The 18145-nt window shown below is 47.1% G+C and overlaps 1 protein-coding gene across 1 annotated transcript; it reads left to right on the top strand.

Annotated features, from left to right (window-relative positions):
* Nucleotides 1-207: 207 nt before the first annotated feature.
* On the top strand, nucleotides 208-18125 carry LOC139540438 (zinc finger FYVE domain-containing protein 9-like). Its single transcript, XM_071344256.1, has 16 exons — nucleotides 208-355; nucleotides 2979-3835; nucleotides 4026-4125; nucleotides 4246-4457; nucleotides 4923-5055; nucleotides 5475-5597; nucleotides 5743-5898; nucleotides 6723-6947; nucleotides 13198-13280; nucleotides 13485-13589; nucleotides 13893-14043; nucleotides 15854-15934; nucleotides 16363-16525; nucleotides 16765-16870; nucleotides 16992-17171; nucleotides 17456-18125. The coding sequence occupies exons 1-16, from the start codon at nucleotides 292-294 to the stop codon at nucleotides 17615-17617; spliced, it is 2901 nt and encodes a 966-aa protein (XP_071200357.1). The 5' UTR covers nucleotides 208-291; the 3' UTR covers nucleotides 17618-18125.
* The last annotated feature ends 20 nt before the right edge of the window (nucleotides 18126-18145 follow it).

Consider the following 18145-nt stretch of genomic DNA (forward strand, 5'->3'; position numbering starts at 1 on the left):
ATAAATACTTTTTAAATGTTTCATCAGGAGTCATTCATTCCTATGTGCAGTAGACACTTGGCTAGAAATGAGAGCAAGATTTTGATGAAATTAAACTGGCTTGTGGTCTACTGTACATTGTGGTCTACTGTACACTGGTTTAGAAAAGGACATATGAGGACATCCTTGAGTTCATTCAAGAAGACCTGCAGTGTAGCAAAGGGGCAGAAGGAGAGGGGGGGAATAGAGGGAAATCCTCCCTCTGATAGTGAGCAAGACTGTTTTACTTATTTTCTTCGCCACTGTTACAAAATGTTGAAGTTCTTCAGTGCCCGGGACGATGAGAATGAAAGCCTCTTGGGTGCATTGACAGACGGTAAGGTTTTAAATTCTATTGTATAGAGATGCAAGATGTATTTCAATCAGGGGAAATTGTAGCTGATCTGCAATCATGCGTCTTGCCGCTCGCGACACATTCATAGAACGACAGATCGAAGCACAAGTGAGAATATTCGTTCAGCCTATATGAATTACTGGAAAAATACGACTATTTTTGGAAATGGCGTGATAAAGATAATATTGTGTTTAATTACTCTGCAACAATTAATGAAGCGAGATGAGAAGCAAATGTCGCATTGCCGTGTTCGCTTGTTGAGAGGGGATTTAAAACAGTTGCACGTGTGCAGGATACTGAGTCACCGTACCGCAAACGCTCAGTCAGCTGAATAGGTTGGGCCCTATTGTTGTTTAGTAATCGTCAGCATGAATGGAAGGGTTGGGGTGCGATTACGGGGTTGAAGCTGCAATGCAGTTTTACCCCGAAAATAATTCACCAACTCCAATAAAGGCTATGTGAAATTGTGCAATTGAGGCAATAACCAACCGAGGAGAGATCACAGCATATCCCAAAATCAGAATTATGAATCAGATTTTCTTTCTCACCGTAATAACATTTTGGCGCATTCCAGTCGATAGTGAAGTAGAATATTTAAACAATATAGAATTAAATTAATATTGTCTTAATTTGTTTTTTTGTCCATTCATTATCTTGTCATTAGGCCTATAACTATTTGTATACACCTTGATTCATAATGTATAATAATAATGCAGGCTACATAATCTAACATCCAATTTTGCCACTGTTGGGGAAGTAGGGGTGCTGAGGGTGCGGTAGCACCCCCTGAAAAAAAAAAAAAGTAGTGCACTGGGCCTTTGCTAGTATTAGCTGACTGATATAGACGTCTATAGTGCTGGCAATTTTTTGTGTGTGTGCAGTAGTTGTATAATTAAGCAATAAGGCCGGAGTAGGTGTGGTATATGGCCTATATACCTTGGCTAAGGACTGTTGCAGAGTGCCTGGACACAGCCCTTAGCCGTGGTATATTGGCAATATACCACAAACCCCTGAGGTGCCTTATTTCTATTATAAACTGGTTTCCAACCTAATTAGAGCAGTAAAAATACATGTTTTGTCATACCCGTGGTATACGGTCTCATATATAATGGCTGTCAGCCAATCAGCATTCAGGGCTCGAATCACCCATTTTATAATTGAGAACAGTATCTTGTAGGATTCAATAGTTAGAATTGTAAGAGTTGTTGCCTTGTCCCTTCTCTGCAATTGTCATTCTAATGGAATCTAGAAAGAACAAAACCCTGTCCTCAAACATTTACATCAAAAGGTTCAAAGTTATGGGCAAAGACACAAAACATTCACGTCAAATTAAATATTTTTCTTAATCAAATAATGTGGAAAACAACCACTTTTTGTTCAGTACTAATTTACCATCCTTACAAACCACTTGATGTAAGTGTACATTACTGTATTGTACATAGGCTTGTCATCTAGGGTTGTACCTGCAGGCTTTTCATCACCATGAAGGAAAATAATGCACAATGCATTAATTGAGTACATTGAGCCATCAAGTGGTTTGTGATGATGCGATGTGAGGATGTGGCTCAGTTGGTAGTGCATGACGCTTGGGTTGTGGGTTCGATTCCCACAGGGGACCAGTATGAAAATGTCTGCACTACTGTAAGTTGTTCTGGATAAGAGCATCTACGAAAAGGAATGAATAGATAATTTCAGTTTTCACATAGAGTTGCATTTGCAAAGTATTTCAAGAAACTGGAAAACATATCAAGCAAGTATTTTTATATTCCACAAGTATTATCAGATTAACTGTTTTATACAGATACAGATAATTATCAGACTGAAGTTACAAATGCTGGTAAAAACTCAAATACATTGTTTACATTTTTCACAAAAGTGGGCCCCAACACACACACGCACGCACGCACGCACGCACACACGCAAACACACACACACACACACACACACACACACACACACACACACACACACACACACACACACACACACACACACACACACACACACACACACACACACACACACACACACACACACAGAGAATGAGTCAGCTTTACCTGGCTCTCTGGATCTTCCGCCATCCCAAATGGCACCATATTTCCTATATAGTGCACTACTTTATCACAGAGCACTATGGGCTCTGGTTATTACATTTTTTTGATTTAACCTTTATTTAACTCAAATGTTAAATAAAAGTAACATTTATTCAAAAGTAGTGCACTTCATAGGGAATAGGGTCCCATTTGGGACGCAAATATCTCTCTCAAGGACAACAGTGCACTTATGTTGGAGTCAGTGGATAATTTAACCTAGAGCCATATATATATAAATCTGGTTCAACCTATTAGATGCGACAAGATAAATGGCAAATTACCACCTAGGAACACAGCCGGTCGAATCTGGGGTCATGGTCACTGTGTGTGTGTGTGTGTGCATGCATACAACGAACGCTTTTGTGAGTGCGTGTATGTGCTTGTGGACTAAATGTTTTATGTTCCTTATAGCCAGTTTTTTCTCTCGGCGTGAAGCAGAATGTCTTTGTCAGGTTCATTTGACGTTTCTCTTCCAATGGTTTTGATCCGCATCCACGTCTTTGTATGAACAGATGAATCAGATGCTCTGTCTCTGATGGATGCTAAGCACCACTGGCTCCACAGACCCTGTCTGCTGATGCTCGAAGATGGGGATGTCACAAAGTCAGGACAGCTGGGCTGTGGTCACATCGGATCAGAGTCCCCTGCAAAATCCAAAGTCCATTCAAAGGGGGTCCTGAGCCCGGGGGCGACAAAAGAGGGTCCCATTTCCCAACTAGAGACCCCCGCTCAGAGGCTGATGAGACAGCTGGAGGAGGGGAACTGCACTGTGACAACTCTCTCCACATGGGGAGAGAGGCATTTCGGGAAGGCCTCCACCCCTTTGATGCTCATACCCTCCAAAGCGGCTGTGCCAGAGGTGGAGATGAAGGAGGAGAAGAAGAGGCCTCAGCTGCCCTCCTACAAGGAGGACTCTGTGGTTGAGGAGAAGGAGCTGGAAGAGAGTGAACGTAAGCTGCAGGACTCACCCAGTGGCTCAGATGGCATAAGTCCTGACCTGGACGACACGTCTGATCGTCCTGTGGAGGAGCTCTATGAAGGCAGCCATACCCAGGGGCCCAGACTGGGGCTTCAGAACCAGACCAAAGCCAACGGGCTAACTATTGATGAGACTAATGCCAACAGAGCACAGGCAGACAGTGAAGAGGGAGCTGTGGGGGACTGCAGGCCTTCCCCTATGTCTCCGTCAGTGGATCCAGACAATGAGCTACAGGCCGGCCCCGTGGGCATTCTGTCCAGGGAGCGAGGCACTACCCTGGGGGAGGTGGCCCCCGTGTGGGTCCCTGACGCCCATACGCTGGTCTGTATGATGTGTGAAGTCAGGTTCACCTTCACAAAGAGAAGGCACCACTGCCGCGCCTGTGGCAAGGTGAGGGTCTTACACCACTTGGTTGTATTTCAATTAAGAAGGGAATGCATGTTTGTCTATGGTCTCTTGTCCCTGAGAAAGGAGGCTGACCCTGTTAGTGATTGTGTGTGTGTGTGTGTGTGTGCGTGCGTGCGTGCGTGCGTGCGTGCGTGCGTGCGTGCGTGCGTGCGTGCGTGCGTGTCCCCTACAGGTATTCTGTTCATTGTGCTCCGGTCTGAAGTTCCGACTAACACACCTGGATGGGAAGGAGGGGCGTGTCTGTGTCTCCTGTCACTCAACTCTAGTGAAAAGTGAGTATCACCTGACAACACTGTTACCATAACACTACAGGCAAAAACTGTGTTTTACACAGTTCATTGGTGCAACATGTAGAAACATGTTCCCACTCTCTCTTTTGTTATTTTCTTCAGGAACCCCTCCCAGGGGGAGAAGGAGGGTGTGGTTTGCTGATGAAATCCTATCCAATGAGAAATCAGACTCTGCTCCTTGTACACCAATCAGAGGCCCCACCTTCTCACCGCTATTATTGAGGAGAAGTATAGCTGCTACAATCAGAAGCGCCACTGGCTCACCACAGACCAGCAGGAGGACACCAATAGCACAGGGGCCGCCCCTGCTCAATGTATGTAACAAAACATTGTCAGACCAGACTCATTTAATGCAATTGATTTAAAATGTACATAAAATATCTGAGGATGTGCTCACATGTAGTGTACTATCAGTCTTTCTGTTGATACCTTTGATATCCATAACCCAAAGTAATCTATAAGCTCTCTCTCTCTTTCCTTCCTCCTCCCTCTCTCCTCTTCCTTGGGGCAGCAGGTAGCCGAGAGCCTCGAGGCTAGAGAAGTGGGTCGTTGCTGGTTCTAATCCCATGTCTGACAGGGGGACATCTGGTTGAGAGTGTCCTAGATGCCATCACCTGCAGTTGTGGCCTTGAGCGAGGCACTTAACCCCTAAACTGCTCACTGGTGTGGTACTAGTAGCTGCCCACTGCTCCAGCCACTGTGTGTGTGTGTGGTACAACAGAAGACCAATGTCTGTCTTGTATGGATTAATAAAGTATTCTTCTCCCCTCTCCGTATAGCCTCTGCAGGAGGTGTGTGGGCCCTGTGGCTGGGGTACAGCAACCCTGGTCAGTAGCCACATCAGTAGCTCTGCCAACCTCATCCCACTGGATGGCCTCCCTCCCATCCTCACCTCTACTGGAGTCAAAGGAGGTACAACCAGGCTACCAACACTGGAGATGCTAACCGCTAGCTCACTTTAGCTAACCGCTAGCTCACAACCCCTACCCTATGTGGACCGGTGCCTGCTGGTTTTCTGTTATACCTGATAATTAATTGCAGACACCTGGTGTCCCAGGTCTAAATCAGTCCCTAATTAGAGGGGAACAACGAAAAAATGCGGTGGAACAGGACCTGGCTTCGAGGTTGAGTTTGAGGGTCATAGGGTTAGGTAGTCAGCTACAGGATATGCAGAAGGCTAGCTCACTGTACTGGGATTGTCATAGCATTAGGTAGTTAGCTACTGGAGATGCTAATGGCTGGCTAGTTCACTGTGCTGGGATTGTCAACTGGACACTTCTTTTGAATAGTTTCTAAGGATGTCTAGGTTACCGTTTCATCTGTCTCACCAGACTACACAGTGGAGGAAAGGCCCTCAGAGAGGGTTCTCATCCAGGAACTGGAGAGCGGAAGGCCCAACTCCCTGGTCTTTGTCCTCAACGCCAACCTACTGGCCATGGTCAAGCTAGTCAACTGTATGTGACATTTTCTCTCAACATTCAACCTTTTTTCAGTTATTGACACTGTGTGACACCATGTTTTCATCTTAGCTCACTATGGAACAATTCAAATCACATGTGACCTCACATTGAAGCGCTACCTCTCATTGGTTTTCCCCAGATGTAAACAGGAAGTGCTGGTGTGTGACGTCAAAGGGCATGCACGCGGTGGGCCAGGTGGAAGTGGTGGTGCTGCTGCAATGTCTGCCCGAAGAGAAGAGCTTCCCCAAAGACATCTTCAGCCACTTTATACAGCTCTACAGGGACGCCCTCACAGGTGAGACTGGTATTGACGTGGTCTGGCAAGTTAGCTACCATTGATCAGCACTGGATTGAGCTCTGAAGCAGGTCTTGAAAGAGTCCCATTTTCCTTCCATTTTACATTTTAGTCATTTGGCAGATGTTCTTATCCAGAGTGATTTACAATTAGTGCATTCATCTTAAGATAGCTAGGTGAGACAACAACACATCACAATAGTATCAAGTACATTTTCCCTCAACATAGTAGTTAACAACAAAGTCAGTGTTAGTGGGATGGGTGCAACCTGAACGTTATTTAAGATACTCTTCAAAGAGGTAGGGTTTCGAAAGATGGGCAGGGACTCCGCTGTCCTGACTTTAGGGGGAAGCTTGTTCCACCATTGGGGTGCCAGGACAGAGATCAGCTTTGACTGGGCTGAGCGGGAGCTTTCGTGCCGTAGAGGTGTGAGGGACCAAGAGACCAGAGGTGGCGGAACGGAGTGCTCGGGTTGGGATGTAGGGTTTTTAAGCCTTGAGACAATTCCCTGTGTGTATCAAGAAAGGTTCTCCACCGAATGGACTTCCAGCCAACTTGACACAACTGTGGGAAGCAATGGAGTCAACATGGGCCAGCATTCCTGTGGAACACTTTCGACACCTTGTAAAGTCCATACCCGGACAAATTGAGGCTGTTCTGAGGGCAACTCAATATTAGGAAGGTGTTCCTAATGTTTTGTACAGTCATTGATTATCTCTCTTTCCCTCCCTCCATCTCTATTTTCCCCTCCATCTCTCTCTCTCTCTCTCTCTCTCTCGTTCGCTCCCCCTCCCCCCTCTCTCTTTCTCTCTCTCTTTCTGCAGGCAAGGTACTGAGCCACCTGGGTCTCTCCCAGTTCTCCAGTAGTTTCCTGGGCTGTGAGGAGCATGCAGGGTTCCTCTGGGTGCACTCCACTCTCCAGTCCCTGCAGGGTCTCCCTATGCCCAACCAGCCCTTTCTCTTTGGCCTGCTGATCCACCGGGCTGAGGTGTCCTGGGCCAAGGCTTTCCCCCTGCGCCTCATGCTCAGATTGGGAGCTGAGTACAGATGTGAGTCAGCGCTCTGGAGGCAGGAGAGAGATGTGTGGCTAGAGAGAGAGAGAGAGAGAGAGAGAGATGTGTGGCTAGAGAGAGAGAGAGAGAGATGTGTGGCTAGAGAGAGAGAGAGAGAGAGAGAGAGAGAGAGAGAGAGAGAGAGAGAGAGAGAGAGAGAGAGAGAGAGAGAGAGAGAGAGAGAGAGAGAGAGAGAGAGAGAGAGATACTTTTTTTTGACTTTTTGTCTTTCTTTATTGAAACATTCTCATTTCATTTAACACTCACCCCCCCCTAAAAATAAAAAAACAAAAATATATCCTGTACTGCATACATGTACCACACTCACCTTTCCATCTACCACATGATACAAACCAACATCACCATACACAAAAACAATACCCTCTCCTACAACCGTATATCCAAAACATCTTCCCCAGCAATACAGACAGCCCCCCCAACACACCATATCTCCTCAAACATCTCCACACATTTGATCAGTTTATAGAACTCAAACTCAACCCTAAGGCGCGCAGAGACCATCCCATTAAACAATAGTAAAGGGTCTGTTATCCCCCCACCTTTGACCCTGTTTCTCCTTGTTAGCCAAATAGCTAATTTTGCCTGAGCAAACAGAAAATTCAACAAAACACATTTTTCTTTCTCCTTACTCGAATACCTGTATCCCATTATAAACATCCCAACAGCAAAAACCACCCCCAACCTCTCACACAGACATTCCAACAGAGACATTAATGGCATTAACCTGGTGCACACAGAAAACACATGAATCACAGTTTCATTCATTTGACAGAAAGGACACCCCTGCCCAATTCCCGGATCAACACGTGCCAACCAGCTGTTAGTGGCCAGGGCTCCATGAAGAACCCTCCACTGGAGGTCCCCTGACCTCTTTGGTACTGGGGGTTTGTAGAGCGCCCTCCATCTAAAACCCACCATACTCTCCGCCCCACATACCCCCTGCCACTGATGTGCCTTCACTCCTGTTAGACTTCTAATGTTCCTAACCTTAACGCAGAGGTTGTAGAGAGCTTTACCTCCCACCCCCTCAAATTCCCCCAGGCTCGGAGTGTTAAAATCTAACAAGTCCTCCAGACCCCCTTGCCAGTCTCCAGTCTCTGCCGTCACCTGCAGTGGCGGAAACATTGGTGGCCCCTCTCCCTTTGGCCTCTCAAACACCCCCCTTACCTGCTCAGACAGTGCCTCCTGGACCTCCTCCAGGAATCTCTCCAACAGTCTAAGAGACGTTATTCCTGTTTGTTGCGCCAAGACCTCCGGGGTTTTCCACCCCTCCTCTCCCAGCAGTCTCAGGTCACCTAGCCTTCGTAAACCCCCTGCCATCAGTTGCCTCTGCAGGGTGGCAGACTGAACCGATCTCAAAGGGATGGCTGGGTTGTGGAAAATAGGCTCCTCCCACACCCACTGCCCAGGCTCCACACCCCCTTCTCGTATGGGCCTTAGCAGCTGCCAGGCCCTCAGCACCGCAGAGTAAAACTCTGAGAGACCTGCTGTACTCAGCCTCTCCAGCTTCATGAGGAACAGCTGCCGGTCCAACCCTAATCCACCAGCTCTCCTCAGCAGTGCGCATGCTGGTTCCCTCCAGCCAACATCGGTATGATACAGCAGTCTCTGCACCGCCTTTAGCCGGAAAGCAGCCATCCTGCTCTCCAGTTCCACCAGGCCCTGTCCTCCTTCGTGGACGGTCATGTACAACACTGCTGCCTTCAGCCAGTGATGTCCCGACCAAAAGAAATCCACCAGCTTGCGTTGCAGGTCTGCAAGCAGACCGGCGGGGGGGTTGAGGACAGCCAGTTTATGCCACAAGGAAGATGCCACCAGGTTGTTAATTATCAGCACCCTCCCTCTATATGACACTTGGGATAGGAGCCACCTCCACCTGGCCAGTCTTGACACCACTGCCTGTGACAGCCCCTCCCAGTTCTTCCTGACCCACCTCTCCGAGCCCAGGTACACCCCCAACACTTTAAGCCCTTCACAACCCCACTGCAAACCCCCTGGAAGCAGAGGAGGAGCCCTATCCCCCCATGCCCCACATAACAGAGCTTTGCTCTTTCCCCAGTTTACCTTAGCTGATGAAGCTCCCTCGTACACCTTCAGACTGGTCTCTAGTTCCTGCATATCTTGCCCATCCCTGACCATCACAGAAACATCATCTGCGTATGCTGAGACTGCTATTCCTGTCACCACACCCATGCCTGTCCAGCACACTCCCTGCAGTCTCCTGCGTAGCAGTCCTAAAAAAGGCTCAATGGCTAGTGTGTATAGCTGCCCAGATAGAGGGCATCCTTGTCTAATGCCCCGTCTCACCCAGACTGGCCTACTGAGCCCCCCTCCCACCTTAACCATACATGACACCCCAGCATACAACAGCTTCACACAGGTCACAAAACTCTTCCCAAACCCAAACACAGACATCACATTAAACAGATACTCATGATCCACTCTATCAAAAGCCTTCTCTTGATCTAAAGAGACCAGTCCAAAGTTCACATTAGAACCTCTCGACAAGTCCAACATGTCCCTAATCAAGAACAAGTTGTCCGTGATTGAGCGTCCCGGTACACAATATGTCTGGTCCTTGTGTATTATAGAGTCCAGATGGGACTTCAGTCTGTTAGAGAGGACCTTGGCAAAAATCTTGTAGTCCGCACAGAGTAATGCCACAGGCCTCCAGTTCTTAAGTTCACACAAGTCCCCTTTTTTGGGCAGGAGAGTCAGAGCCGCCCGACGGCAGCTCATCGGCAACTCTCCTACCCCGATGCATTCACGCAAGACGCAAAAGAAATCCTGTCCAATTATTCCCCAGAATTTTTTGTAAAACTCCACTGGGAGTCCATCGACCCCCGGTGCACGACCGGGGGACATCTGGGTTACGGCCTTTGCCAGTTCATGTGACAACAGAGGAATGTCCATTTCATCCCTCTGTGCCCGAGAGAGCTTAGGGAGTCCTGCGAACAAGACCTGAGCACACATAGGATCACACATTTCTGCCCTATACAATTCAGTATAAAACTCCACAGTCCGCTCCCGCATCTCCCCCACCACAGAGGTCACCCGCCCATCAGACAGCCGTAGACAATGCATACCCTTGGCTTCACTGCTCTGTCTTTCCAAACCAAAGAAGAAGGAGCTGGGAGCATCCATCTCCTTGAGCATGGAGAACCTAGCTCTTACAAGTGCTCCCTTTGCTTTAACCTGGAAAAAACTGCCCAGGTCCCTACGTAATTCGGCTAAATTAGCCTGGAGGCCTACATTGCCTTGCCCCACCATCTCTACCTCCATCTCACTAATACACCGCTCTAGTTCCCCCAATACTCTCCTAGCCTCTGATGATGAGAGAGCTGTGTACTGTTGACAGAAAAGCCGAATCTGCACTTTCCCCACATCCCACCATTGACTCAGAGAATCATACTCCTCTCTTCGCTGCCCCCACCTTTCCCAAAAGGTCTGGAAAACTGAGCAAAAAGTGGCATCTTGTAAGAGCTTTACATTGAACTTCCAATAAGATGCCTGCCGGGGCCCTGGTGAAATAGACAGCCGAGCCATGGTTATGTGATGGTCCGAAAACCCCACTGGGAGAATGGTAGCGCCCAGCAGCCTATTGCTCTGATTCCTAGATATGTAAAAACGATCAAGTCGGGCTGCACTCACCCTAGCCCCAAAAACCTTCACCCATGTATACTGTCTTGTGTTTGGATGTTTAGTTCTCCAAACATCCACTAGGTCAAACTGATTAATGATGTCCCCTAACACTCCCACTGACACTGAATGAGGCTCTTCCCCATTTCTGTCTTTTGTAAAATCCATTGTACAGTTCCAGTCACCTCCGATCACCAGCGTCTCCTCAGGCGCTACTTGTGAGAGTTCCTGTCTAAGACTCCCAAATAGAACCCCTCTTTCTCTCCCTGTGTTAGGCGCATACACATTTATAAAAACAAAACCCATGCTGTTAATTTCTGCTTTAACAACAAGCAACCTACCCTTACACACTTCCTTTGAGGAGCAAATTTTTACAGACAGACCCGGTGCAAAAAGGACTGCCACCCCTGCACTAAGATTTGTCCCATGGCTCAACACACTTGCCCCTTTCCACCAGAGCCCCCAATCAACTTCATTCACCACATCACTATGCGTCTCCTGCAGAAATAACACATGTACTTTTTTTTGTTTTACATATTCACCCAACACACTCCTCTTTCCCGCATCTCTGGCGCCATTTATATTAAGCGAGCCTACCCGAAGAGTCTCCATAAGAAGTGGGAGAAAAGCCAGCAGAGAAATAGACCAATAGCAAAGCTCAAAAAGCCCCAGTGTCAGAAAGAAATTAAACATTTAAACAGTGTCTGAAGGTAAACCTTTACGCACTGTTGTGACCCACTTCCTCAACCTAAACCGTTTCTTGGGTGAGAGGACACCATGCCCCTCATTTCTCATAGCATGTTGTACTGATCTTACAAATTTTCTAGGATCAGGAAAAAAAGCCTCAAGATTAACTTTTTTCCCCTTAGTCTCATTCAGGAACCTTGTCAGTTCTCTCAACGTGTACTTAGACCCCTCTGGTTGACTGGCTGTCAGCTCCGGGCCAATTGAAGAGGAGTCTGAAAAAAATAACTCCTCATCCTCTTCCTCAGACTCACTTTCCTCCTCTTCTCTATCTCCCACCCTGACCACCTGCTCTTTCTCTCTGGTTAGGGCCTCACCCACAGCAACAGGCAACATTTCCATGGTGCCTTTGTCCACACCCTTTTTCCTTTTCCGCTTGACACCCTCCTCCTCCCCCCCTAATCTCTTACACTTCCCCACTATACTCTCCTCATCCACTAGAATAACCTGACTAGACCCAGTATCATCTACACCACCCTCCATAGCATGACTAGGGCCAGCCTCAGCTACCCCACCCTCCATAGCATGACTAGGGCCAGCCTCAGCTACCCCACCATCCATAGCCTGACTAGACTCAGCCTCTGCTATACCACCATCCATATCCTGCCTAGACCCAGCACCCTCCATAGCATAACTAGGCCCAGCCTCAGCTACCCCACCATCTCTAGCCTGACTAGACCCGGCCTCTGCTTCCCCACCATCTCTAACCTGACTAGACCCATCCTCCACTACCCCACCATCTCTAGCCTGACTAAACTCAGCTACAGCTACCCCACCATCTCTAGCCTGACTAGGCCCAGCCTCATCTACCCCACCATCTCTAACCTGACTAGGTCCAGCCTCTGCTGTCTGCATCTCCTTACCCCCTGCACTTTGACCTCGATTTCCCCCACTGGCGCTTGTACCCTCACCTTTTCTACGGCCTTTGTGTGGGCACGCAAAACTCTTGTGCCCCAAATCCCCACATTCAAAACACCGTAGACTATCTGTGCTGGCAAAACCTGCATAGAGCCCCTCCCCATGTCTCACTTTAAAGTGCACATTTAGCTGTTGCTCGTTGTTGTTCAGAAACATAAACACTTGCCTCCGGAACGAAACAACGTGTTTAACGGCATCTGCCTGAAACCCTGCTGACAGTACACGGAAACCGCTAGCAAACTTACCAAAACGACTCAGCTCTTTCCTAATTTGATCATCCGTAATAAACGGAGGCAAATTTGCCACTACAACTCTTGTTGAAGGGGTAGAGAGAGGTGAAATTGACACCAACACATCCCTTACAAATATTCCGCTAGCAATTAGCCTACCAACCAAATTAGCCCTTTTCATGAACACAACCACAGCTTTGTTCATTCTAGAAGCAGAATGTATAAACTCAGCTCCTACCTGTTCACCGACCGCGAGCAGAACCTCCTCCACCTTAACTCCGTTCTCAGGAACACACCTGAATCCATGCTGTATAGACAGCGTCTCCTCCGCGCTAGGCTGAGAAGCCATCGCGCACACCACAACTTCCAAAACCCAGGAAAGTTTCTCTGTCCTCTTCCACCCTAACTTTGAAAAAAAACTTTGGATACCGCTAAAACAAATATTGCATTAACCCTCCACCATAGAAAATAACATGTAAAGAAAGGAATCAAGAAAGTTAGTTAGGATAGAGCTTTCCACACCAAACACTCAAACTCCAAAAACACCCAGCATGCACTGCGAGAGAGAGAGAGAGAGAGAGAGAGAGAGAGAGAGAGAGAGAGAGAGAGAGAGAGCATGCATCAGAGACACAGTGTGCAGCTTTTGACGGCCACGTCCAGTGTCCTCCCATTAAGGCGTTCCTCTCCCTTTCCAGTTTACCCCTGTCCTCTGTACAGCGTGCGCTTCAGGAAGGCTCTGTTTGGGGAAACCGGCCACACCATCATGAGACTACTAGTAGTAAGTAGCTTGCCTCTCATTACACTAACAACAATCAACACCAAGGTTGTGTTCATTAGGGCACACCGTACCAAAATGTTTTACAACGGAAAATGAATGGAGCGTTTCTTACTGGACGAGTTCAGAAAATCCCTCTCTGTTTAGGTCTGTTTTCTTCCATTTGGGGCCTAATGAATCACACATTTTTCCCTCATTGCTTACCAGGACTTCAGGAATTACCGGTACACTCTGCCAGTGGTGCCTGGACTCACTGTAGATCTGGAAGCTCAGAGGACCTGCATTAAAATCCCTACCAACGGCTATGATGAGGTACAGGCAAACCATGAAGCAGCACTTGGTTACGCTTTATAATAACTGTAATGAATACGACGTTATAAATGCATATAAATTATAAAGCACTCCTTTATAAACAACTCTTTCATCAATAGATCAAGGGTTGATATCAATCATGTCTCTCTTTCCACCCTTCCACCTCTCTCTCTCTCTCTCTCTCTCTCTCTCTATCTTTCACCTCTCAATTCAATTCAAGGGGTGTTATTGGCATGGGAAACATATGTATACATTGCCAAAGCAAGTGAAATAGATCATCGATAATCTCTCTCTCTTTCTCAGCTGATGAAGGCTTTGAATAAGTCCAATGAGCATGTGTTGGCCATGGGGGCATGCTTCAACGTGGCGGCAGACTCCCACCTCATCTGTGTTCAGGGGGACGATGGCGAATACCAGACCCAGGCCATCAGCATCCACAATCAGCCTCGCAAAGGTGGGAGCGCCCCTAGAATCAACAGAGGGCGATGTGGACTAGGGGAAACCGTAATCTCCCATGGGCATGTAATATTTCAAATTGTATATAACTGACTTAATGTTGCTCAACATTAGCAGCAGCTAATGGGGATCCTTAATAAATACAAATACATATCTGAACAAATTACGCAAGATTTTACTTCTGGGTTGCAGAGATTATTAGGGAGACTGAGACAGAGTCCACTGCCTGTCCTGTAATCAATGAGAACCACCAGTAGAGAAGGAATGCTACACAGGGGCAAGCAGCACATCACCTACAATCAGGGAGAGGGAGGGAGAGATTATGGTACAGAGATTTAATATTGACTGCCAGATAACACCCACAATGTATCTGGCCTATGACAGCCTAGGGAAAATCGTATGTGTGATTTGCAATGTTTTTAAACGCGCTCACTGCAAGAACTGTGCCTTAGCTACCACTTTTTTTCACCACTGGAGGGCAATGTGGTGTCATGTGAGAGGGTGAATCATCCCGAGAAAGATACAGGTGGAGAAAGCTTAGTTCTGTCATTATTTTTGGTTAGTCCAACTGTAATATTGAAGGTGTTTATATACTAAACTCAGCTAAAAAATCCAAATAACTTCACAGATCTCCATTGTAAAGGGTTTAAACACTGTTTCCCATGCTTGTTTAATGAAACATAAACAATTCATGAACATTGGTCGTTAAGACACTAACAGCTTACAGACGGGAGGCAATTAAGGTCACAGTTATGAAAACTTAGGACACTAAAGAGGCCTTCCTACTAACTCTGAAAACACCAAAAGAAAGATGCCCAGGGTCCCTGCTCATCTGCATGAACGTGCCTTAGGCATGCTGCAAGGAGGCATGAGGACTGGGAAGGGAAATAAATTGCAATGTCCATACTGTGAGACGCCTAAAACAGCGCTACAGGGAGACAGGACGGACAGCTGATCGTCCTCGCAGTGGTAGACCACGTGTAACAACACCTGCACAGGATTGGTACATCCGTACATGATGGGAAAAACAACTGCCCGAGTTGCACCAGGAACGCACAATCCCTCCATCAGTGCTCAGACTGTCCGCAATAGGCTGAGAGAGGCTGGACTGAGGGCTTGTAGGCCTGTTGTAAGCCAGGTCCTCACCAGACATCAACGGCAACAACGTCGCTATGGGCACAAGCCCACCGTCGCTGGATCAGACAGGACTGGCAAAAAGTGCTCTTCACTAACGAGTCGCGGTTTTGTCACACCAGGGGTGAGGGCCGGATTCACGTTTATCGTTGAAGGAATGAGCGTTACACCGAGGCCTGTACTCTTGAGCGGGATCGATTTGGAGGTGGAGGGTCCGTCATGGTCTACGGCGGTGTGTCACAGCATCATCGGACTGACCTGTTGGATCGGAGGGTGAGGGCTAGGGCCATTCCCCAAAATAAGTCTGGGATCTTGCAGGTGCCTTGGTGGAAGAGTGGGGTAACATCTCACAGCAAGAACTGGCAAATCTGGTGCAGTGCATGAGGAGGAGATGCACAGCAGTACTTAATGCAGCTGCTGGCCACACTAGATACTGACTGTTACTTTTGATTTTGACCCCCTTTGTTCAGGGGACACATTATTCAATTTCTGTTAGTCACATGTCTGTGGAACTTGTTCAGTTTATGTCTCGGTTGTTGAATCTTGTTATGTTCATTCAAATATTTACATGTTAAGTTTGCTGAAAATAAACACAGTTGACAGTGAAAGGACGTTTCTTTTTTTGTTAAGTTTACAAGTCAAGTGGTGATATGTGGTGTTGTGTTTTGTTTCAGTTACTGGTTCCTGCTTTTTTTTGTTCAGTGGAGCCCTTAAAGCAGCATCAGGATATCTGGCCAAATCCAGCATCGTTGAAGGTACTGTCATCCTTGTGTATCTTCATTTAGATCTGGAACATTACCTTACTAATCATATTCAACTATTCACATACAGAAATAGTCTTATTATGACATTACTACTAACTTTCATCCTAAATATGATTTCCTTATTTAGAGTCTCTCAATGTTTGTGTGTATCTGTGTGTCCATGTGCACTCAAGGTGTGTGTGGCTGTATGTATGTGCAGGTGAGTGTGGCTGTATGTATGTGCAGGTGTGTGTGGCTGTATGTATGTGCAGGTGAGTGTGGCTGTATGTATGTGCAGGTGAGTGTGGCTGTATGTATGTGCAGGTGAGTGTGACTGTATGTATGTGCAGGTGAGTGTGGCTGTATGTATGTGCAGGTGAGTGTGCATGTCCTTGTTGCTGTCTGTGTGTGTTTTGCTGTATTGCTGTCCCTCTCTCCAGATGGGCTGATGGTGCAGATCACCGTGGAGACCATGGTGGAGCTTCGCCAGTCGCTACGGGAGATGAAAGACTACAACATCTCCTGTGGGCGGATCGACCAATCAGACAGCCAAGAGCATGTCCAGGTCCAATGGCAAGAGAAAGAATGCACTGTAAACAAGGGGTAATGGTTTGGTCATTACATCTGCCCTGATCAGTGTTCCATGGCTAGTTCTGTATCTTATCATTATACTACCTTTAACCTCTCACTAACCCATTGTTGTTTCATCCAGTCTCCAAGTCTGTCTCAGACCTGTGAGCCCCCTGCCCATTAACCATTCTCTATCGATGTAGGCTACTCTTTACCGTTGCCTGCAACTTTGTATTACCGTGTGTGTGTGTGTGTGTGTGTGTTTTTTGCAGGGTTATTAGCCCCATTGATGGCAAGTCCATGGAGTCCATCAGCAGTATCAAGATGTTCCAGAAGTCTGAGTACAAGGCCAATGGAAAGGTCATCCGCTGGACAGAGGTTAATCCCAGCCTTTGGACCAAACAATATCTAGGGCACATCTAACCACTAGTCTTGACTCCTACACAAAGCCTCTTTATTACTGTATTCTCTAAGTGCATTGTTGTCTTGTGTCCTTCAGGTGTTCTCCTTACAGAAGGGGGGTCATCATAAGAGCCAGGGTGACCACCATACAGAACACAGCAGGCTCACAGAGAGACTGGCCCGGGCATTCTGCCTGGCACTGGGCCCACACCTCAAGTTGCTGAAGGAGGATGGTATGGCTAAGCTGGGGCTGCGCGTCACGTTGGACTCCCACCAGGTGAGGGCGCCATTGGCTAGGATGAAGATACTGCACGTAGGTCATTGGCCAATTTAGACCTTTGAGGAAACGTAATCGTTGAAATTGTATATCACGTTATTCCTGCCTGACTTCAATAGTTGTAATATTTCTTGAATGACTAATATGTGAGTGGTTGACCACCTTTTAATATAAAGTTATTCTTTATGTAAATAGTGATCGGATATAGGCCTGCATAATATTACCAAAGCTAGCAGTTGAACCCATAGATGTGTGGTGGTTAACATCGCTGTTCCATGTTCCAGGTGAGGTTTGTGGCCGGCAGTAACGGCCTGCCCCTCCCAGCCCCGTACCTCAACGCCCTGGACACCGTGCTGATCCCCATCATCCACAGCAGGGGGCGCAAGAGGAGCGAAGAACCCTTAGTCATGGAGCTCATTTTCTATATCCTGGAGAACATTTCCTAGGGGAAAGGGGGTCAAAGTGCACACACTCATCCCCACATCATCCTCTCTCCTGGTTCTCCATTTGTGCTGGTGTGAGTTCGATAGCTTCAAAACAGCATTGGTTGGAGGAGCAAGCTCTTTCATGGGACATAGTAACTCACCTCCAGGATATATGTCTCAGCCAACCTGTAAGAAAGGGTGGCTGGATGGTAAGTGGTCTGACTCACCAAAGCTCACCCTGCCTTGGCCTCAGCAGCAGTAAATATTTCATGGCTTGAGAACAGTACATTTCTGTATATTTTCAATACCCATATTTTGAGAATGCCTTTAAACTCTGGGCTGTATTCAGTTCCAATGGGAAAATGAGAATGACTTGAAATGTTATGTATCAGTAGACCTGTAGCTAACTGAATTAATTCATGTTTAATAACGTTTTAAAATTCGGATGTATTTTAATTCCCCTCGATTACCCCCGAAATACATTACAGTCAACCTAGGATGAATAAACATATTAACACAAAGGACATCATACAAGGATTTGTCAAACAT

This window comes from Salvelinus alpinus, chromosome 15 (genome assembly GCF_045679555.1).
Source record: "Salvelinus alpinus chromosome 15, SLU_Salpinus.1, whole genome shotgun sequence".
Classification (NCBI taxonomy): domain Eukaryota; kingdom Metazoa; phylum Chordata; class Actinopteri; order Salmoniformes; family Salmonidae; genus Salvelinus; species Salvelinus alpinus.

Coding starts and splice junctions, on each gene's coding strand:
- LOC139540438 (XM_071344256.1), top strand. CDS start 292: ATGTTGAAGTTCTTCAGTGCCCGGGACGATGAGAATGAAAGCCTCTTG. Junction 4,126..4,245: donor TCACTCAACTCTAGTGAAAA/GTGAGTATCACC, acceptor TATTTTCTTCAG/GAACCCCTCCCAGGGGGAGA. Junction 13,590..13,892: donor CTACCAACGGCTATGATGAG/GTACAGGCAAAC, acceptor TCTCTTTCTCAG/CTGATGAAGGCTTTGAATAA.